Source organism: Microcaecilia unicolor, chromosome 9, assembly GCF_901765095.1.
Source record: "Microcaecilia unicolor chromosome 9, aMicUni1.1, whole genome shotgun sequence".
Classification (NCBI taxonomy): domain Eukaryota; kingdom Metazoa; phylum Chordata; class Amphibia; order Gymnophiona; family Siphonopidae; genus Microcaecilia; species Microcaecilia unicolor.
The window spans coordinates 96,093,406-96,117,563 of NC_044039.1; the positions used below are offsets into that span (position 1 = coordinate 96,093,406).

The 24,158-nt window shown below is 43.4% G+C and overlaps 1 protein-coding gene across 2 annotated transcripts in view; it reads right to left on the bottom strand.

Annotated features, from left to right (window-relative positions):
* LOC115477466 (inositol 1,4,5-trisphosphate receptor type 2) overlaps positions 1 to 24,158 on the bottom strand; it is an 801,768-nt gene that overhangs the window by 20,164 nt on the left and 757,446 nt on the right. For both annotated transcript variants that reach the window (XM_030214365.1, XM_030214364.1), the window contains exons 52-53: positions 16,010 to 16,137; positions 10,105 to 10,270 (exon numbers count right to left, since the gene is read on the bottom strand). In XM_030214365.1, coding sequence (XP_030070225.1) covers positions 10,105 to 10,270; positions 16,010 to 16,137 — 294 coding nt within the window. The remainder of the gene's footprint in view (positions 1 to 10,104; positions 10,271 to 16,009; positions 16,138 to 24,158) is intronic.

Here is a 24,158-nt window from a genome sequence, read left to right on the forward strand (position 1 = left end):
GGGCAATGCACATATATGGCAGTCAAAGCAAAGATCATAAATTTGAGTTGAATTGTTAGGAGCAGTACAGTGTAACTGCGAAACAACAGTCTTCACTCATGCTCTATCAATATATCAGTTGTTTGGAATGAGGACAGAGATGACTCGGTTCAGATTATAATTGGCCAGAATTAAAGAGGTTTCTGTCCATAACTACCAAGTCTGCTCCAACTTCTACAAAAAAAAAATCCTCAAAAACAAAGAGTAGATGGAAAATGGTAAGGGCTGTGACATCATAAACATATTTAGAAATGATATCACTAATCAACTCCTGTATGGAACTGGCAATAACTTAAAAGTCCTACAGAGAAGTGTGATGTGGAGACAAAGCAGAAGGTGGAGGCCCATCTAAAAGGAAGGAGGCAATTTTACAATGGGGCGCTTACCTTTACACATGAGCTATGCATGTAAATATTCTGAATTGTGATGCTGACACCACCGCGTGCACATATATGCCAATATTCCCCCTAAGTGCTACTCTGTAAGCGAAAGCCTAAGTGGCATAACACCTAAATGCAAGAGAGACGTACATGGGCGGACCAAGGACAAGGCTGCCACTTACTCACACAACTTATGGAATACTGTAATTTATGTGCACTCGCACTTACACAAGGTCTATGGATGGAATAACTGTGGGTGCCAAGATTTTAGGTGCCCTGATACTGGGTTACACAGTATTCTTTAACAGAATCTGGGCAACCCGATGCAGCATCGAGGTGCCTTAAAGGAGGCTCCCACTTATCTTTATGTAGTCTAAGAGGATACCAGAAATGTAGCAAACTCCTCCTTATGGAGGACTTTGCTATCAGAAGAATCGATTTGGGGTCAGGATTGGAGGGAAACAAGAATCTAAAATGCCTACTGTGAATCTTTCCTAGCTTAGATATCAATACCAATACCAATATAGCACTTACAGCTCATATATACCTTTATAAGTTCAATGCAGGTAACAAATTTAAGAACATGTGGAAGAGCATTTTTGATATGACATCTAAGTCCAACTTTGGACGTTTTGCATAAAACGTCCAAAATCTGAAAAGGAAAGAAGGTCATTTTCAAAAAAGAAAAACATCTATCTTTTTTTTTTCTCAAAAATACTGTTTTGAACAAGGTTTTGTACGTTGGATGTTTTGTTTTATGGTCCATTTCTGAAAAAAAACCCCAAATAAGTGCAAAACATAGAGATTCATGCCATTAGGATGTAGAAGGAGCCAACATTTTTAGTAGACTGGTCCCCCAGATATCCCAGGAGAACAATGGGGCACCCTAGAGGGCACTTCTATGCACTTCATGAAAATGCTCTCAGGTGCACATCTCACCTTTGCTCCCTTATCTTGTCCCCTGAGTCCTCCAAAACCCACCCAAAACACACTTTCCCCCACTACAATAGCCCTTATGGGTGAAGGGGGCATCTATATATGGGTACAGCAGGGTTTTGGTGACTTTGGGAGGGGTCACAGTTTCCACCACAAGTGTGACTGATAGACCTGGGTCCCCCACTCCATAGTGCACTGCACTGACAACTACACTACTCTAGGGACCTGCATGCTGCAGATTTTTAACATCTGAGGCTGTCAGAGACTGGTAAGACATATTTTTATTCACATTTTGGGGGGAGTGAAGGGGGTCAGTGACCACTGGGTGGGGTATTGGGGGGATCACCCCTGATTCCCTCCAGTGGTTACTCGGTCAATTAGGGCACCTTTCTGTGCCTTATTTGCACTGAAAACAGGTGTAGACCAAAATGTCTTAGTTTTAGTCCTGGACGTTTTTGCTTTGTTCCATTATGACTGTAAAATATCCAAGCATTGGGCATGCTCTAATCCCCCCCTTGAAACGCCACACCCCCCCCCCCCCCCTTGTAATTTGGACACATTGCAGATGGATTGCATAGATAAACATCTGCAAAATAGGTTTTGAAAATACTGATTTTGACATTTTGAGAAGAAAAACATCCAAATGGTGCTTTATGACACTTTTTGGATGTTTTTCTCTTTCGAAAATGAGCCCCCTAGTCATGAGTAGGGAAGATACAATATACAAAAGTTAACTATTATTTAGCATAGAAAGTACAGTGTTCACAATACAATCATAAACTGATGTGGAAGATCTCATTGCAATAAATACTTATGAAACAATCAAGTTTTAAGATGCTTCCGAAATTGCAAGTAGTTTACGGCTAGTATAACATCATTTAATAATTCATTCCACATTTTTAGAGCAATAAAAGAAAAGGTAACCAAAAAAATGTGATTATGTTTAATCCCCTTTCCAGCCGGAAAATATAACAACACCGGCTTCTCAGCTTTAAACAAAAGGACCCAGGTTCAAATTCCATTTCAGCTCTTTTTCTTCTAAATTTATTTTTTTTTGTGAGCCCTCCAGAAACAGAAAATGATCTATTGTACTTAAATATATAAGCCAGCTGTAAGCCTAAAGCCAAAAGGCTATAGAAGGGAATGGTATAGTATAGGAGGTGAAGTACTTCTGTGAACAAAAGAAGAGCGGGGGGGGGGGGGGGGGGGGGGTGATCATATCTGATGATCTTAAAGTGGCCAAACAGGTTGAAAAGGCGAAGGATGCTCGGGTACATAGGGAGAGGAATGACCAGCAGGAAGAAAAGAGGTGATAGTGCCCTTGCATAAGTCTCTGGCTACTTAGAATACTGGTGCAATTCTGGAGACTGCACCTACGAAAAGAAATAAGCAGGATGGAGTCTGTCCAGAGGGCGGCTTTAAAATTGGTCAGTGGTCTCGGTCATAAAGCTTATGGGGACAGACCTTAATATGTATACTTTGGAAGAAAGGCGGGAGAGAGGGGATATGATAGAGATTTTTAAATACCTCCATGGCATTAATGTACAAGAGGTGAGCCTCTTTCAAATGAAAGAAAACTCTGGAATGAGAGGGCAATGGATGAAGTTAACAAGTTAAAGCCTCAGGGGTAATCTATGGACTTTTTCATGGAAAGGGTGGTGGACACGTGGAATAACCTCCTGCTGGACGTGGTGGAGACAAGGTGGATAGGTGTGGGACAGCATGTGGGACCTCTTAGGGAAAGGAGAAGATAGTGGTTGCTGAGGATGGGCCCTTTGGCCCTTATCTGCTGTCATGTTTCTATGTTTCTAAGCTGTCTCCGCTTACACTGCCACTCTCTCCTCTGCTCTGGACACCCTCGCACCATCCACCTCCCGTCCCACAAAGCGTACTAATCCCCAGCCTTGGCTGACCCCTTGCATCCGTTACCTTCGCTCCTGCGCCCGATCTGCTGAACGCCTCTGGAGGAAATCTCGCACCCATTCAGACTTCCTTCACTACAAATTCATGCTATCCTCCTTCCAGTCCTCCCTAATCCTTGCCAAACAGGACTATTACACCCAATTGACCAATTCTCTCAGCTCCAACCCCCGTCGTCTCTTCGCCATCCTTAACTCCCTCCTCAAAGTGCCCTCCGCTCCCCCCCCCCCTCGCTCTCTCCTCAATCACTGGCTGATTACTTCCGCGACAAGGTGCAAAAGATCAACCTTGAGTTCACTACCAAGCCATCTCCTCCTCTTCACCCTTCAACCCTCTCCCTCAACCAACCAACACAGGCCTTTTTCTCCTCCTTTCCTGTCATCACCGAGGAGGAAACCTCCCGCCTTCTTTCCTCCTCGAAATGCACCACCTGCTCTTCTGATCCCATCCCCACCAACTTACTTAACATCATCTCTCATACTGTCACCCCCTCCATCTGTCATATCCTCAACCTCTCTCTCTCCACTGCAACTGTCCCTGACACCTTCAAGTACGCAGTAGTCACACCTCTCCTCAAAAAACCATCACTTGACCCTACCTGTCCCTCCAATTACCGCCCCATCTCCCTCCTACCCTTCCTCTCCAAAATACTTGAGCGTGCCGTTCACAGCCGCTGCCTTGATTTTCTCTCCTCTCATGCCATCCTCGATCCACTTCAATCCGGTTTTCGCCCTCTACACTCGACAGAAACAGCACTCTCTAAAGTCTGTAATGACCTGTTCCTTGCCAAATCCAGAGGCCACTACTCCATCCTCATCCTCCTCGATCTATCCGCCGCTTTTGACACTGTCAATCATGACTTACTTCTTGCCACACTGTCCTCATTTGGGTTCCAAGGCTCTGTCCTCTCCTGGTTCTCCTCCTATCTCTCCCACCGCACCGTCAGAGTTCATTCTCATGGATCTTCCTCCACCCCATCCCCCTATCTGTTGGTGTTCCCCAGGGATCTGTCCTTGGACCCCTTCTCTTCTCAATCTACACCTCTTCCCTATGCTCCCTGATCTCATCTCATGGTTTCCAGTATCATCTCTATGCTGATGACACCCAGCTGTATCTCTCCACACCAGACATCACCGCGGAGACCCAGGCAAAGGTATCATCCTGCTTATACGACATTGCTGCCTGGATGTCCAACCGCCACCTGAAACTGAACATGTCCAAGACTGAGCTCATCGTCTTTCCACCAAAACCCACTTCTCCTCTTCCTCCACTTTCTATCTCAGTTGATAACACCCTCATCCTCCCCGTCTCATCTGCCCGCAACCTCGGAGTCATCTTTGACTCCTCCCTCTCCTTCTCTGCGCATATCCAGCAGATCGCCAAGACCTGTCGCTTCTTCCTCTTTAACATCAGCAAAATTTGCCCTTTCCTCTCTGAACACACCACCCGAACTCTCGTCCACGCTCTCATTACCTCTCGCCTTGACTATTGCAACTTACCCTCACCGGCCTCCCACTTAGCCATCTATCCCCCCTTCAATCTGTTCAGAACTCTGCTGCACGTCTTATATTCCGCCAGAACCGATATACTCATATCATCCCTCTCCTCAGGTCACTTCACTGGCTTCCAATCAGATACCGCATTCAATTCAAGCTTCTCCTTCTTACCTACAAATGCACTCAGTCTGCTGCCCCTCACTACCTTTCTACCCTCATCTCCCCTTACGTTCCCACCCGAAACCTCCGTTCACAGGACAAATCCCTCCTCTCAGTACCATTCTCCACCACCGCCAACTCCAGGCTCCGCTCATTCTGCCTCGCCTCACCCTATGCTTGGAACAACCTTCCTGAGCCCGTTCACTAAGCCCCCTCCCTGCCCATCTTCAAGATTTTGCTTAAAGCCCACCTCTTCAATGCTGCGTTCGGCACCTAACTCTTACCGTTCAGTAAATCCAGACTGCCCCTACTGGACTGACCGTTCACTTGTCTTTTAGATTGTAAGCTCTTTGAGCAGGGACTGTCCCTCTATGTTAAATTGTACAGTGCTGCGTAACCCTAGTAGCGCTTTAGAAATGTTAAGTAGTAGTAGTAGTAGTTTCTAGAAGTGGTGTACATTCAGGTATAGTAAGTATGTTGCTGTTCTTGGAGGGCTCAAAATTTAATAAAAGAGTTAAAGTACAATTTGAACCTGAATACACTGCACTAACCACTAGGCAGCGCCTCTGCTCTGCATGGATGTCTGTGTGGCCATTTTCAAAGAATGATGCCATATGTCCATTTTCCTTACTTTCTCCCATTCATAATTTGAATGTTTATAAATTGATGTTTATGCTGGATGTTTCCAGAGTATGGACATCTACCTCACATATTTTTGAACAGGAAATCTTGATGTATTTCTTGATTGAAAATACATGAGAGTCTGTTTGGGACGTTCTGGCTTGGGCATCCCTATTCTGACCTGGACGTTCTTTTGAAAATGCCCCTATATGAACATAATGCTTATGGTCTAGGTCACTGTTCACCACCCCTCTACTAGAGGTATGATGTCAGGCATGGGCTGGCCTCAAATCAGTGCCCCTTAGGTTGGATGGCACTGGTCTTCCAGGAAGACCTATTCTACCTCCTGGGGATTTGGCTCCAACTAGGCCATTCCTAGCTGTGTATTGTATTTCTGGCAATCTTATTTCTGTGTCTTGACTTGCCCTGCAGGGGCAGCCCAGGACAGGATGGGGGATTTCTGCCCATCTCTGGGCTTGCTCTCTGTTGATTCATTGTTCTTGTCTACTCATCTTCTTCTTCAGGCTCTGAATTTGTTTCCTATTACTATGGCTTGCTTCCTGATGCCTTAAGATTTCAGCATCTTTGTCAAGTGCCTTGGTTCCTGTAATCCTTGTTTGACATTTTGTGTTGGATATGCAGTCCTTGGAAGCACAGTGACATTAAAACTTACCTTGGGCAATTCTAGTTCTTGTCTTGTATTCAACACTCAGGAGCCTGTCTAATAACTGCCTATGCACTTGCTGTAGCTACTGTAAGTGTTTATTTTTTTGGGGTTACATTTGTACCCCGCGCTTTCCCACTCATGGCAGGCTCAATGCAGCTTACATGGGGCAATGGAGGGTTAAGTGACTTGCCCAGAGTCACAAGGAGCTGCCTGTGCCTGAAGTGGGAATCAAACTCAGTTCCTCAGGATCAAAGTCCACCACCCTAACCACTAGGCCAAGCATTATTTTCTGACTAGTCAGGGACATTTTTAACTAAGTTAGTGCCTGGTTAGAGCTACTTTTTTTTCTGTTTGTGAAGAGGCAATCCCAGCCTCTAGTTTTTCTGCTATAGCAGAGTGCTACACTCGGTGCTTACTCTTTTTTGTGAACCCTGCATCTAAACTGAACTTTGGATTTTGCTTGTGAATTTTTATTTTTCTGCTTCCAGCCATGGATTTCATGACTTCTGAGCCCCTTCCAGGAGCATTTATTTATACTCAGAGAAAACTGAGAATGGTTTTAAACAATGCTTTATCTGTTTCCAGCAAAAGCCAGATGTGTACTCGGCTGAAGAGATCAGAGTGGGCTTTATCTGGGGGAGCTGCTTTACCAAAGGTCTTCTGATCATGAAAAGTGATAACCCCCTCCAACAGAGCCTCAACTAATTTTTTACCACTTTGAGTCTTTTGATGCAATCTTGCCAGACACTCCAGCTCCTGTTCAGCCTTGCCTCAGTTTCCAGCCCTGCCTCAGACCTTACAGAAGTTTTATCTGGGCCAGATTCTACAAGAAGTCTGCATGTCCTGGCTCCTGCAAAAGGCTTATCTGGGTTGGTTTCTATGAGGAATCTGTCTGCTCTGGCTACTGTAGCAGACATGTCTATCATAACTTCTGAAAAAAATCTTAGCTATGACAGTTTTGTTCTTATTCCAGTCATTCAAGTTATTCTCAAAACTCCAGATCCTGTCCTGTCCAGAGTCCAGTTAGTGTTTGTGATCTAGAGACCCCAGATCCTGCTCCAGCCAAAAGTCTAGTTCATGTTTGTCCACCAGAGAGCCCAAATCCCATGACCAAGACACCAGCCTGTGCCATGTTTCTCAGCTGGGGGTCCTTTTACAAAGGCGCGATAAAAAATGGCTTGCGGTAGTGTAAATGCGGGTTTTGGGTGCATGCCGATCCATTTTTTAGCGTGCCTGTAAAAAAGGCCTTTTAAAAATTTTTGCTGAAAATGGACGTGTGGCAAAATGAAAATTGCCGCACGTCCATTTTGGGTCTGAGACCTTACCACCAGCCATTGACCTAGCGGTAAAGACTCATGCGGTAAAGACTCATGCGGTAACTGGGTGGTAATGACTAACGCATGCCAGATGCCACTTGGCACACGTCAGAAAATAAAAAAATATTTTTCAGACGCGCATAGTGGACGTGCGCCAAAAATGAAATTACCGCAAGCGGTAACTCCATTTTGGCACGCGTTGGCTCTTACGAAGCTTAGTAAAAGGACCCCCAGAATTCTTGTTTCTGTTCTAGAGATTCTTGTTCTAGACAAGATTCCTGCTTTTTATGCCCCCTGGTGGTCAATCTGGAATCACAGTGTTTTCTTGGAGCATCTGGAAGCCACTGGAAAGGGGGGTGGGGGAGGGTATTTTCAGGTTTGGGATGACCTTGAACCACTGCCCCTTGGGTTGACGTCCAGCAGTCTTCCTGGAGGATCTATTCTGCCTCCTGGCAATCTGGCTCTAGCCAGTCCTTTGCTAGCTATGTCTTGTTTCTGGTAATCCCCTAAGGGTATTGGATGCATTTCTGGGTAATTCTAGTTCTTGCCTTGCTCTTGTCTACAATTCAAGTGAGCCTTTGCTGCCAGTGTTTTCTACCTCAGCTGTTGGGATCCCTGTGACACAGTGGTAAGACCTCAAGTATTGTGTCCAATTCTGGAGGCTAAACCTCCAAAAAGATACAGAAAAAGTACAATTAAAACCATTCTCAATTATCATAATGGTGCAGAGTCTGATCCCTAAATGTGGGAACCAGTGGCAGCTCCCATCAAACCTAAATACGGCTCCCATATGAATTAACATGTGTGGAGGGGCATTTTCAATATAACATTTAAGTCTGACTTTGGACGGTTTGCACAAAACATTCAAAATCTGAATAGGAAGAAGGTCATTTTGTTTTAAACAAGGTTTTGTGCTTTGGACGTTTTGTTTTTTGGTTCATTTTTGGAAAAAGGCCTAAGTGCAAAATGTAGAGATTCATGCCATTAGGATGTAGGAGGCGCCAGCATTTTTAGTAGCCTAGTCCCCCAGACATCCCAGGAGAACAATGGGGCACTAGAAGGCAATTCTGTGCACTTCATGAAAATGTTCCCAGGTGCACATCTCATCTTTGCTCCTTTATCTTGTCCCCTGAGCCCTCCAAAACCCACCCCAAACACACTGTCCCTCACTACAATAGCCCTTATGGGTGAAGGGGGCACCTATATGTGGGTACAGTAGGGTTTTAGTGACTTTGGGAGGGGTCACAGTTTCTACCACAAGTGTGACAGGTAGAGGGAGATAGGGGCCTGGGTCCCCCACTGTGCACTGCACTGATCACTACACTTTTCCAGGGACCTGCATGCTGCTCTAATAGGCCTGATTTTAACATCTGAGGCTGTCATAGAGGCTGGTAAGTCATATTTTTATTCACAGTTTTGAGGAGTGGGGGGGGGGGGGGGTCAGTGACCACTGGGAGGGGTAATGAGGGGTCATCCCTGATTCCCTCCAGTGGTCATCTGCTCATTTAGGGCACCTTTTTGTGCCTTATTTGTTCTAAAAACAGGTCTAGCTCAAAACGTCTTAGTTTTAGTCCTGGATGGTTTTGTTTTGTTCCATTGTGGCTGAAAAATGTCAAAGTCTTAGGAATGTCCAAATCCTGCCCTTAACACACCTCCTTAAGATTTGGACGCACTGCAGAAGAACAGCATAGAAAAACATCTGAAAAATAGGTTTCAAAAATACTGATTTGGACGTTTTTGTGAGGAAAACGTCCAAATGCTGCTTTATGACATTTTTAGGACTTTTTTCTCTTTTGAAAATGAGCCCCTAAGTCAACTGGCATGCATTAAAAAGTTTTAACACATGCTAAAACATTTTTTAAATAAAATGAATGTGTGAAATGAACCAGCAAGAACATCCAAAAACTAGTGAGAAAGACTGAATGAAATGAACCAAAAATGTTTGCCCTTTGCAAATGCCTATTAACTTGTGTTGGAAAATCTGCTGGGGTTGAAGTATAGACATCAGTGGCGTAGAAGGGGGGGGCGGTGGGTCGGTCTGCCCCGGGTGCACGCCACTGGGGGGGTGTTGTCTCCGCTGGTTCCCTGCTCTCTCTGCCCCGGAACAGGTTACTTCCTGTTCCAGGGCAGAGAGAGCAGGGAACCAGCAGAGCCGACGCAGCTCTCAGCGATGTGCACTCGGGGCGGAGCGGCCCTCCCACCCATCCCCTTTCCTACGCCAGTGGTAAGAATGCGCTCGGGGGGGGGGGGGTGCGCTGTGCTGCACCCGGGGGGGGGGGGGGGGGGGGGCGGCAGCGGCGACCCGCCCTGGGTGTCAGCCGCCCTCGCTATGGCACTGATAGACATACATTGCCATTCAAGAATCCTTCTGAAAATATACCTGATAATAATCAGGCTAAAAGAAAAAAAAAACAACCTAGGTATTTTGCAGCCATTAAAATACCAATATGTATAATATATATTCAACTAATGAACTTTTAAAACATTTTTCTCATAATAATTTGGGAAGAGTAATTTTCACCTCATTGTATTTAGAGCCTATTAAACCAATCTCTATAGTGCTTTCTTACCACAGACAAAGCAGGTTGTCTTTAAAACTTCCTCTTTCTTCTGTTTTTCACTCCTGAGGTCAGCAAATGTGTCAATGATGACTCCAAAGATCAAGTTCAGAACAATGATAATAACGATGAAATAGAAGAGAAGATCATAAACCACTCTGGCAGCAAACAAAGGCTCCTGAAACAAGTGCATTGTCTTAATTACATCACTAAAGACAAATTAGGCCATTTAGAACGTGTTAAGATAAAATAAATTTAAAAATACACTTATTTAATAGCATTTTATGGACTGCTATTCCAAGATAAGTTCATAGTGGTGAACAACCCACAAATGCACACTCAGGCACCACTTCCATCCACCTCCACTTCTCAGATCAATTACCCTAATTTAAATCATCAGTTTCACAGATAGCATTAATGCAGGAGTGTACAAAAGTTCAATCCTGAATGGCCGCAATAGGTCTGGTTTTCAACATAACCAAGCTATGCAAGTTAAGCTTTTTTCATAATAGAATGTATTCACATCAATTACTTTTGGTGGCCCCTTTAAGGTGCAGCCAGGGATGGATTGACAGTTGAAACAATAGGGCAGTGCCTGAGGGCCCATGACAATATGGGCCTACTCTCCCCTAAGCTTTCATCTATTTTAATCATTTTGATACGTGGTTAGGGGCCCATAACTCTTAGTGCCCAGGGGCCCTTTGTGGCCTGATGCACCGATGACAGTTAAATAAACTGAGGTAACTCAGCGTGCGTTACTTCCTACAAGCTACGTTATAGAAATTATATAGTAATGAATGTTTTTCACGCATTTGTTTGCTTTGCACCTTATTAAAATGTGCTTTGTGGTACCTTAAATAACCCTGAGTTACAGGAACAAAACTTACATTAGAGCCCTTTAACATGCGTTGAGGAGCATATAACACATGCTACTACTGAAACGGTGCTTGATAACTTCCTTCCTAAGAAGCAAATATCATGTCTTATTCCCTTAATGCACATTAATAGTTGAAGAGTAGTTACAAAATTTTTAAGTACATTTTTTACAAAAATGAGTTTACACCAAAACCAGACTGCCTTCATAAATAGCCATAGAATGTGTGAAACTGGCACTACAAAGCCGTGCTAACGATTCTGCCATGGCAAATGCAACGAAGCCCATTCAATTCCTATGCACTGGAATTGCTTTATTTTAGGAGCCTTTTATTTGTAAGGTATATGATATTCAATGAAAAAAGTTTTCATGCTGAATGGAATAAAGAAGATGGAGCAAAAAAGACCTCTCTCAGATGGTGTCCGCAGTAAATTCTTTATTCAAATCAAAGCGACCCGACACGAGTTTTGACTGTTGTTTGGGATATACATTTTCATATTCTTATATATATATATATTTTTTTATTGTCACCCCTATCTTTATCTTTTTAGTTCACATCATTTGTTTAGTTATTTTTTCACTTTTTTGGCGCCCTGTGATGTCACGTTGACAACGCCGTTAAATCCTGCAGTGTTACATTTTTCCCTTTCCACGCAGTGGTCAGCTGTTTACAGAGTAATTGCAATTTTGCTGTTCCTAGATCCGTGAGTCATAAGCTTCCATCATAGTGCTTTTATTCTCTTGTTTGATTATGTACTGTATGTGATTAGTGCCTAACAGAGGGAAATTTAGTTCAGCATGGTATATATATTTCAGCTTGGCCCTTCCTTCCTAACAATTTCACTGACAACGATCAACCATTTAAACTTTTGTTGTACTTGAAATGAGTTGCTATGCTATTAGTGGATATATTGTCTATACAGTGCTATGATCCTATAAAGTATTTTTCAATGCCATGAGTGTATTTTAACTTCATTATATATACACTACAAAGCTTCATGTTCTATTTTTTTAAGGTAATGTTTTTGTTTTTACTGATTATCAATCAATGAATATACAGTCCTTTGCATTTTACATTTGTGACATTGCTATGCTGATATAGAATGGGTTACGCTTGTTTTATGAGAAACATCGTTTCTAACCTTTGGGTATTGAACACTTTAGAGAGAAGTTTGATGTGTCAGTCTAGACCAAACTCATTATTTATTATTTATCTTTTATGCTTTTTTTATTTATTATTGTTTTTTCTATTTATCTTTTATTGTTAATTATATTTTGTGTGTAGCTGTTTATTTATACAGCCAGATACATTTATTGATCCTTTTATATAGCTTTTTAATATATTGATATTTTTATATGTGTGATCTCTACATTATGTGTGTGTGTGTATATGTATATATATTTTTTTTCTCTTGATTTTAGACATCATAGGAGATTTGGCTGCAATCTAATTATTCTAGGAATGCATACTGTTTTACGAATTTCTAGGTATGTTTTACCCACAGTTTCTTTAGTTCTTATATATTTTTTTATTATATATATATATATATATATATATATATATATATATATATATATATATATATATACAGTGGTGGAAATAAGTATTTGATCCCTTGCTGATTTTGTAAGTTTGCCCACTGACAAAGACATGAGCAGCCCATAATTGAAGGGTAGGTTATTGGTAACAGTGAGAGATAGCACATCACAAATTAAATCCGGAAAATCACATTGTGGAAAGTATATGAATTTATTTGCATTCTGCAGAGGGAAATAAGTATTTGATCCCCCACCAACCAGTAAGAGATCTGGCCCCTACAGACCAGGTAGATGCTCCAAATCAACTCGTTACCTGCATGACAGACAGCTGTCGGCAATGGTCACCTGTATGAAAGACACCTGTCCACAGACTCAGTGAATCAGTCAGACTCTAACCTCTACAAAATGGCCAAGAGCAAGGAGCTGTCTAAGGATGTCAGGGACAAGATCATACACCTGCACAAGGCTGGAATGGGCTACAAAACCATCAGTAAGACGCTGGGCGAGAAGGAGACAACTGTTGGTGCCATAGTAAGAAAATGGAAGAAGTACAAAATGACTGTCAATCGACAAAGATCTGGGGCTCCACGCAAAATCTCACCTCGTGGGGTATCCTTGATCATGAGGAAGGTTAGAAATCAGCCTACAACTACAAGGGGGGAACTTGTCAATGATTTCAAGGCAGCTGGGACCACTGTCACCACGAAAACCATTGGTAACACATTACGACATAAAGGATTGCAATCCTGCAGTGCCCGCAAGGTCCCCCTGCTTCGGAAGGCACATGTGACGGCCCGTCTGAAGTTTGCCAGTGAACACCTGGATGATGCCGAGAGTGATTGGGAGAAGGTGCTGTGGTCAGATGAGACAAAAATTGAGCTCTTTGGCATGAACTCAACTCGCCGTGTTTGGAGGAAGAGAAATGCTGCCTATGACCCAAAGAACACCGTCCCCACTGTCAAGCATGGAGGTGGAAATGTTATGTTTTGGGGGTGTTTCTCTGCTAAGGGCACAGGACTACTTCACCGCATCAATGGGAGAATGGATGGGGCCATGTACCGTACAATTCTGAGTGACAACCTCCTTCCCTCCGCCAGGGCCTTAAAAATGGGTCGTGGCTGGGTCTTCCAGCACGACAATGACCCAAAACATACAGCCAAGGCAACAAAGGAGTGGCTCAGGAAGAAGCACATTAGGGTCATGGAGTGGCCTAGCCAGTCACCAGACCTTAATCCCATTGAAAACTTATGGAGGGAGCTGAAGCTGCGAGTTGCCAAGCGACAGCCCAGAACTCTTAATGATTTAGAGATGATCTGCAAAGAGGAGTGGACCAAAATTCCTCCTGACATGTGTGCAAACCTCATCATCAACTACAGAAGACGTCTGACCGCTGTGCTTGCCAACAAGGGTTTTGCCACCAAGTATTAGGTCTTGTTTGCCAGAGGGATTAAATACTTATTTCCCTCTGCAGAATGCAAATAAATTCATATACTTTCCACAATGTGATTTTCCGGATTTAATTTGTGATGTGCTATCTCTCACTGTTACCAATAACCTACCCTTCAATTATGGGCTGCTCATGTCTTTGTCAGTGGGCAAACTTACAAAATCAGCAAGGGATCAAATACTTATTTCCACCACTGTATATATATATATATTTTATTTCTCATTTTGTGTTACATATAATGTATGTTGATGTTGTATTTATTTGTCATAGACCCTTGACGCAAGCCGATAGGGCTGAAACACGACTTGTGAGGGGTCGCTTTTTACTGATTTGAATAAAGAATTTACTGCGGACACCATCTGAGAGAGGTCTTTTTTGCTCCATCTTCTTTGCTTGGCGTTTGAACTGCAGTGGAGTGTTTACCTTCTGTTAGTGTTGACGAATGGAATGCTTGAAAATAAAAAAAACATTGTTATCCAGAAAACAGCTTTTGCATTTGATAGGTTTCAGAACTAAGCTCTTCAATTACCCCCTCTTAATAATATGAATATCATCTAACATGCTGAAATATTTTTGAATTTTAATTGGCTTGCACCTAAAATTCTGGGTGCATTCTACCTCCTTTATTCCATGAGTAAGAACACTGGAAATAAGAGAATTTACGAGAATAGCTCTCAAACAGTTTTAAATGAAGATGGTGGATCAAAAACCACTGTGATCTTGGGTCACTCACTTGAACCATGTCTAACATCTAAGTACATCCCAACAGGAGAGGTGCATAGGCCAGAAGATATTTTTGACTAGAAAAAAAAATGTTGGGTGGGGAAAGGATAAAAGAGACTTGGAAATTAGTTATGGTAGTTGGGTGATAGTGAGAGACTGCCTCCAAAGTGCCAGTTTATAGGCGTGTTTCAAAACAAGCAATAATGCCTGTTGTTAAAGATCTGTGTTTACCTGTGTGCAGCTGAATAAAACACACAGGCAAGCAGGCAGGAGCTACAACTCAGGAACCAAGGATGTGACAAGAAGCCCAGGCCTTACCATGCAGAGGTGAAAAAGCAGTGGTGACCACCCCTGACAATCCCCCTCTCCCTGTGTCTCCTTTCATACTGCCATACTTACTAAAGTAAACCCTGTCTTTGCCTGGCTTGCATATTGAAGGCAGGGTCTAGGAGAGGGATTTACATTGATAGCCACGTGCATCGTATGCGAATGCTATCATCAGGCTCTATCTAGACTGTCCTATGTCCACAGGGAAGGGAAAACTAGATGACAGGGTTGTTAGAAGGGCTACAGGAGAAAAGATGAAAAGCGTCACTGTGCCATATTAGTTATACACTTTCAACTTGTTTATGTTGGGGGCGGAGTTAAGAAAAGGAATGGGAGTCTCCACAGAGCAATTTTGATATTCCAGCAATGCAAGGAAAAGAAAAGGAGGTTCACCATGCTAACCAAATCTTGCACTTTGAGCTGTTTAGAATGGGAAATTAAAGATGGAGTGTGTTCATCTCTTGAAAGGTCCGTACATCCTCTAGTGTGATCCTTTTAATGTGTGCATACTCTGCATCTCATTATCTTGGCAAAGTAGGCTGCTAATGACAATTTTAGCATGCATGCTAACATTTTTCTTTTGTGTCCATTACCGATTAAGTTTGTGTTACACAGCTCATTCATAGGAAAAAAAAATGTGCTCTCTGTTGTGTCTTAATGCTGAGCTATAAATGTTTGATTTGAGCTTACTTGTAGTAATTAAATTACCCCTTCTTCAGATTCTAGAGTAAACTGTTTAAAGAATCCTAAATACAATGGGCTGAACTGATGAATTTTATGTGCACCTGCCACCAATGTAAATGCAGGAGAGAGATTTGCATACAGTGGAGGAAGTAGACCTGTGACTCTCTCCTGAAGGACTGGGAGTGAAGACCAAGGACGTATTGCATAAAAGGATAATAATCATCATTCTGGCATTCCATCTCTCTCAGAAAAAATAAATATTGAAACTGATGTTATAGAACACAAGACCTACCCATTTTAAACTTTATTAATCATATACTTACGTCTTTGGAAGGTTTTCTAAGAACATCTCCCACACCACCCCCGTTCCTCAATCCTTGGTTTAATACTGTAACAATACACATCAGGAGTGTATCACAAGTTCTTTCGATTCCGTCTGCCTCCTCTTCCTCTTCATGAATCAAAAAAAAAAAAACTATCTTTAAACTTCAGCTTTAGAATAATAAAGAACTATGTTTAAATAGCAACAAATTAAAAAGGGAGCTACGGTAATTTATCATTCAAGATTCACATGTTATTACAAGTATACACTTTTAGAATCATGGATCACGTTCATCAGATTCTATCTGTATTCGAAACTGCACAGTTATGATAAGATGGCATAAAAATAACTGTGTCCCCTAGAAACTTCTAAAAATAAATCATTTCCCTTTATACATTTGAATCATGCGTGCATTGCTGTTTGCTTTTTTTTTTTTTTCCATTTTTTTAAACTTTATTTTTATTCTTTTACTTACCTGCACTAAAAAGTGGCCTAAGCTATGACTAGTATGTGGGTTTCTCGTGCACTGACACTACTTTTAGTGTGGCTGTAAAATGTCCATATTTTCCATTTTAGCAATAATGGCCAAGTGCAAATTTTCCCATTAGCGTATGACCATTAACATGTGAACCCTTATCTACACCTATTTTCTAGGCCTTAAGGGCTCATGTGCTAACCACGTGCTAATCGATTAACGCACAGTGAAGTAGCTGCGCTAAACAATTAGCGCTGGGCACACCCCCTCTCCACCCCCATACATACCCCCAGTGCTAAAAAATTAATTTTATTTTTTAGTGCATGGGAAGTGCATGCAGATGCCAAAACTACCATGGGACACGTAAGTGCGCCCCCATGGTAGTGTTTTTTTTCAACCTGCGGTAGCACACATTAAAATTACTGCAGTTTAGTAAAAGGGCCCCATAGTACACTACCTTGGAACATAAGGGCTGCCCTACTGGGTCAGAACAAGGGTCCACCTAGCCCAGTATCCCGTTTTCCACAGTGGCTTATCCAGGTTGCAAGAACCTATTAGAGTTCCAAAAAGTAGCAAGATTCCATGCTACTGAACCCAGGGAATACACAGTGGCTTTTACCAGATCAACCTTAATAATGATTTATGGACTTTTTCTCCAGGAATTTGTCCAAACTTTTAACACAGCTACATTAAGGGGGCGATTCTATAAAAGGTGCCAAAAGTTAGGCGCCAAAATCCTGGGCACTAAGAGTAAATTCTATAACGGAATCTGGATGCCAAGATTCTGTTATAGAATACTAGCGTAAATTGGCATTTGTGTGCACAAATTTAGGTGCACCCACTTAGGTTGCGTTACTCTATGGCAGGTATAAATGTACACTCCTAAATGTGACACTTTAGCATGTAAATGATGCTGTTCTATATCATATGCATATAATTGTAGGATGCACCCATGTCCTACCCATATGAATGCATCCTTTGCATTTGTGCGCTAAGATGATAGAATAATGCTTAGTGCACAACTAGCACCTATGCGTGAATCTGCTATTATTCTATTATCTAAGCGTGCTAACAGCACTTACATTTAGGTGCTCACATAATAGAATGAATTTCAGAGTTTATCTATACACTGAGTGAAAAAATATATTTCTTCCACATGTGCTACTATGTAACGTCATGGAGTCCTCTAGTCTTTGTACTTTTTGAAGGCGTAAGCAATCAGTTCACTGGGACCTTTACCAAAGCCTCTATAAGATCCTCAATATTGACAAAACTATGGATCCATTTCCCTTATTAATGTAGATGCTAAGATTTATGTGAAAATAGTAGCATCCCGGTTGCAAAAGAATTTAGCTAAATTAATCTTTAAAAATCAGACTGGCTTTATGTCAGGAAAGAGTATAACTAAGCATTCTCAATTATTATGTAATATGATTTATGGTTAGACCATAATTGACTCCACTATAGTGGCAATATCCCTCAATGGAGAGAAGGCCTTTGATAAGGTCTATTGATTACAATAAAAGTACACCACCCCCAACCCTCTCCCTTCCCGATCCTTAAATCAGATCATCTGAATGCTCTCTCCTACCCTCTTTCATCCATAATTCTTGCCTCTCACATCATTCTCAAATATTTCAACAGCCAATTCTTTTTCAAATGTGTCACATTTCACTGGTGTACTGCTCTTAGTTTTTCCATTAACACCACATTTCCCCAATCTCTCTGTCCATTGTTCCAAACTTGGCGGTTTTATCTGTTTCCACCAGTAGGATATCTCACATTGGCAGCTGGTAGGCATGCTGTTACTAGTGTTATGAAATTTCCTATTAGATCCCTTGCTTGAGTCCCTCTTCCCTACCAGTGCTGCTTAAACAGTTACATGAGATTGAGAAGGTGTCTGATATTAAGATAAATATTGAGAAAACAGAGGTGCTTAATATAAATCTAACAGCAGGGAACTTAATAGAGTGCCAGAGAACTTTCCCTTCAAATGGGTGAAGGCTCAGTTGAAATACATAAGTATCACTACTTATCTAATATAATAAAACGCACCGTGAACGTTCTAATGAGGACAACGTTCTGAAGCCATCTGACGTCACTCCCTGGCTGTAGGGTTCGTGGCGTTCGTGGTGTGAAGCCACCCAGCCGTCTCTGCCCCGCCCTCGCATCAAACGTCATGACGTCGAGGGCGGAAACAAAAACAAACAAATCCGGCAGCACAGCGTCAGGGAAGGAGGCGGCGCTCCCGACGTCTCCAGCCTTCCCTTCGCTGTGTTCCGCCTTCTTCTGACATCATCCTTGACGTCAGAAGAAGGCGGAACACAGCGAAGGAAAGGCTGGAGACGTCGGGAGCGCCGCCTCCTTCCCTGACGCTGCGCTGCCGGAACCGCCACGGAGGTAAATTTAAAAAGAAGAAGAAAAAAAAAATAGAAATAGGGGAGAGAGAAGAGAATGGGCAGTAAAGTTGAACAATGGGAGCGGGAGGGCAGGGGAGAAACGACAGCATGGATGCGAAGGGGGGGAGCATGGATGCGAAGGGGGGGGAGAAGAGGGCGGGCCAGGCTGGGATATGGGAGAGAGAGGAGCATGGATGCGAGGGGGGGTCATGGAAGGGAGAGAGGGACTTGCTGGAAAAGGATGAATGGAGGCGGCAGGGGACAGAGGAGAATGGATGGGCATGGATTGGAAGGGCAGGGCTCAGGGAGAGAGGGGAATTGCTGGAAAGGGATGAATGGAGGGGGCAGGGGACAGAGGAGCATGGATGGGCATGGATTGGGAGGGCAGGGCTCAGGGAGAGAGGGGAATTGCTGGATAGGGATGAATGGAGGGGACAGATGGGCATGGATGGATATGGATTGCAGGGCAGGGCTCAGGGAGAGAGGGGAATTGCTGGAAGGGATGAATGGAGGGGGCAGGGGACAGAGGAGCATGGATGGGCATGGATTGGGAGGGCAGGGCTCAGGGAGAGAGAGGAATTGCTGGATAGGGATGAATGGAGGGGACAGATGGGCATGGATGGATATGGATTGCAGGGCAGGGCTCAGGGAGAGAGGGGAATTGCTGGATAGGGATGAATGGAGGGGACAGGTGACAGATGGGCATGGATTGGGAGGGCAGGGCTCACACTCTCTCATATACAATGTCTTTCTGACTCTCACTCTCACACACTCTGTCTCACACTGTATCACATTCACACTCTATGTGCCACACAGTCACTCACACACTTGCTTGGTCTCATACACTCACTCTCACAGAGAACCTGTGTCTCACACACACTCTCTCTCTCGCCCACACACACACACTCTCTCTCACACTGTGTCTAACATACACACTTGCACACACTCACATTCTCACACACACACTCTCTCACAAACACACTCACACCCAGACTCACTCTCTCTCTCACACACACACACTCACACTTTCACTCTGACTCTCAAACAGTCACTCTCACATACACTCTCCCAAACATACACACTCCGAGGAAAACCTTGCTAGCGCCCGTTTCATTTGTGTCAGAAACGGGCCTTTTTTACTAGTCTCTATAAATAAATCCCACCTTGAACGTTCTGAAGCTCACTCCATCTGCGGCAGTGAAGCCCTGAACTCCTGTCCTCCTGGTAGGCTAGGCTATTCGGACTACTCACCCTCAGTCATAGACCCGCACTCAGCCATGCCCATCTGCGCCCTAGGCCACGCCCCATCTGCACATAAAAAGCACCCTCAACGTTCTGAAGCAGACTCTGAGGCTTCAACAGTTCATATGTTAGAAGCTCTGTAACCACTTTTAAGCACACTACATCTCTGCCCCGCCCTGACCTATCAGAGAACGGAGGAGCGTCACAGCTGCACCACCCTGACCTATCAAAGGGAGGAGCGTCACACCGAATGAGGGACCTATCACAGGGAAGTCAAATAGAAGAAGGGAGGAGCGTCAGAGGCGAAGGGGTCACAACATCGCTGGAAAGAGAACAACATTCGTTTATTTTTCTTTCTTTCCACTGTGCTCCAATTATATGTGTTGCTATCTGTTCAAACTTTACCAAAGGTATGAGGGACTTATTTGTACCTTTTTTTTCTTTCCAATGTGTTACGGTGTAGTGTGGTCCCATTATACCTGTTCCTATCTGTTCAAACTTTGCAAAACTTTGACAAAGGTATTAGGGACTTATTAAGGGGACTTCTGTTGCCCATATTTGTTGCTGCTGTTGGTATGTACTGCGGGTTCTTACTACGGATTGCAAAACCTTCTTAATACGGACTGCAGTTTTTCAGGCATTGCGTTCTGAGCGGCTTTCGGTTACACTTTCCCCGGGATTTCCCAGTGCACCGGCACATCAGTGGCCACAACAAATTACAAAAATACGTTCTTTGTACGCATTGCACTTTTCTAGCCATTGCGATCTGATCGGTTTTGGGTTACATTTTTGCCAGGATTTCCCAGTGCATCGGCACATCAGTGCGCACGCCAAATTGAAAGAACAAAAAAAGGGAGCCCCAACAAAAAGAACAACGGAACCTTATAACACTGCTTTGGTACCTGTTCATCTGGTTGCACGGCTCTGGGCTGATTAATTTCTTTCACTTTCTTCCCCATTGCTGCTTCTCCATTATAAAATTATTCTTTCACATCACAACACATTTCTCCTAACAATTCCTTTCTAAACATTAATTGCAGGAAGCCACTACCTTGCTAGCGCCCGTTTCATTGGTTCAGAAACGGGCCTTCTTTCCTAGTTACTAATAATCCCTCAAAACGTTTTGAGGTAAATTACATACCCTGACTTGAGCAAATTAAAGGAGACTTAGAGGGGCATAATCAAAAGGGACACCCAAGTTTTGCTGAGGACGACCTCACAAAACGTCCAGATGGAGGGGCGGGGAAACCCGTATTATCGAAGCAAGATGGACGTCCATCTTTCATTTCAATAATACGGTCGGGGACGCCCAAATCCTTAGGTCGTCCTTATAGATGGTCGTCCCTAGACTTGGTCGTTTCTGATTTTCGGCAATAATGGAAACCAAGGACGCTCATCTCAGAAATGACCAAATGCAAGCCCTTTGGTCTTGGGAGGAGCCAGCATTTGTAGTGCACTGGTCCCCCTGACATGCCAGGACACCAACCAGGCACCCTAGGGGGCACTGCAGTGGACTTCAGAAATTGCTCCCAGGAACATAGCTCCCTTACCTTGTGTGCTGAGCCCCCCAAAACCCACTCCCCACAACTGTACACCACTACCATAGCCCTTATGGGTGAAGGGGGCACCTACATGTGGGTACAGTGGGTTTTGGGTGGGTTTTGGAGGGCTTACATTTACCACCACAAGTGTAACAGGTAAGGGGAGGGATGAGCCTGGGTCTGCCTGCCTGAAGTACACTGCACCCACTAAAACTGCTCCAGGGACCTGCATACTGCTGTCATGGACCTGAGTATTACATTTGAGGCTGGCATAGAGGCTGACAAAAATATTTTTAAAGATTAGTTTTGAGGGTGGGAGGGGGTTAGTGACCACTGGGGGCATAAGAGGAGGTCATCCCCCATTCCCTCCAGTGGTCATCTGGTCAGTTCGGGCACCGTTTTGTGGCTTGGTCGTAAGAAAAACAGGACCAGGTAAAGTCGTCCAAGTGCTCATCAGGGATGCCCTTTTTTTTCCATTATGGGTCGAGGACGTCCATGTGTTAGGCACACCCAAGTCCTGCCTTCGCTATGCCTCCGACACACCCCCTTGAACTTTGGCTGTCCCTGCAACGGAAAGCAGTTGGGGATGTCCAAAATCGGCTTTCAATTATACCGATTTGGACGACACTGTGAGGACGCCCATCTTCCGATTTGTGTCGAAAGATGGGAGTCCTTCTCTTTCGAAAATGAGCCTGTAAGATTTCAATTTATTTATTTACTACATTTATAGCCCACCTTTATCCAAGGTGGGCAACAATATTCACATACATAGTCTTGAACACATAACAATCGCTAAGCATGTTAAGCTAAAACATGATCACTAGGCTGGTCCTAACCAAGAGAAGAAAAAAAAAAACAGAGAAAGAAGGGTCAATCAGATAAGTCTTCATGTAACCAAAAAGGCTTTCACAAACAGATGCATTTTTAGCAGCCGCTTGAATTGTTGAATATCTTCATATGATCTCAGGTACTCGGATAGAGTATTCCACATGGATGGGGCAACGATAGAGAAGGCCTACAGTGAGGGGCAGGGAAGGCAGGGAAGAGGAAAGCGAAAGCAAGGAGAGGCAGAGGAAAAGGGGGCACCTAGTGCTTTCCCATGTCATTGCTGTCCTCCCAAAAATTCATGTCTGGCTATTACTGTTCTGATCATATGAAGCTAGTACTTAAAGGTTCTGCACTGGCTGCTTATTTACCAACAGACTGAGTTTAAATTATTGTTTTCTTTTCAAAGTACTTTTTTTTAGCACATCAACTCCTCAAGTATCACACTACCAACAAATGCAAACATATAACATGGAATAACTTGACATTTCGTCCTTTAGATTGTAAGCTCCTTTGAGCAGGGACTGTCCTTCTTGTTAAACTGTACAGCGCTGCGTAACCCTAGTAGCGCTCTAGAAATGTTAAGTAGTAGTAGTAGTATCAACTTCTCCTGTAAAGCACAACATTTTAAGAATGGTATCCCTGTTTCATATTGTGCCTTTAATCAGAAAATATTGACAGCACGTCTGCCTCTGAAGAGAATATGCAATTTTCCCCTCCCCCCACCCCTTTAACTAGTTATCCGCACCATTTATACACCACACTCACTAACCCCCCCCTTTTTTTTTTACCAAACCGCACTAGTGGCTGCCGGTGTGGTAATGCCAACACAGCCATTCACAGTGAATGGGCTGTGTCGGCACTGCCACGCAGCTTTGTAAAAGGGGAGATAACACATCTAAACTAATTCTAGCGATCACTTCACTCCCCTGTACTTAGCACTGAGCAGTGAATCCCCTCTTCACCAATTCTGCCTTGGTGTCAGTGGGCAATGTTTAAATTATTTAGTACGATTTGCAGTGGAAGTTGGGTTAGTGATTGCTAGCTACAGGAATTTTTCTTGACAAGGACCATCCCTTTCCCATTGCAGGCACAGGCATCTCCTTGTGACTCTGGGCAAGTCACTTAACCCTCCACTGCCCCAGGTATAAATAAGTACCTGTATACAATATATAAGCCACATTGAACCTGCTACGAGTGGGAAAGCGCGGGGTCCAAAAAAAAAACCCTGCTTCCCTATGAACTGAAAATCCTTGATACACTTAATGTTTTCCACACACAATGCAAAGAATGGTTTTCTGAGGCTGCCTTTGGTCAATTTTGGTTAACTGTGATTAATTTTTATTTGTATGATATTGCTCTGTTGATGTTTATATGTAATTTTTTTTAAAGCTTCATAACCTAATAGGAAAGGTGGTATATGAAACTGACTAATAAAGATAAAGGGGAAAGAAGCAGGAGGCTTCTTTCCCCTTTATCAAGCTGGAAATGTTGCAGCACTTATAGAAAATGGGGGGTGGAATAGCAGGATGGCGAATACTGAGGAGAGGGAATATAAGCATCCGGTAGATAACGGGGAAGGAGAGGAAAAAGCAGTGGCTGAATACAGAAGCCTGGAGGAACAGCTAAGAAATTGGAGGGATAGGAAAGGACATATTAAAGGGACAT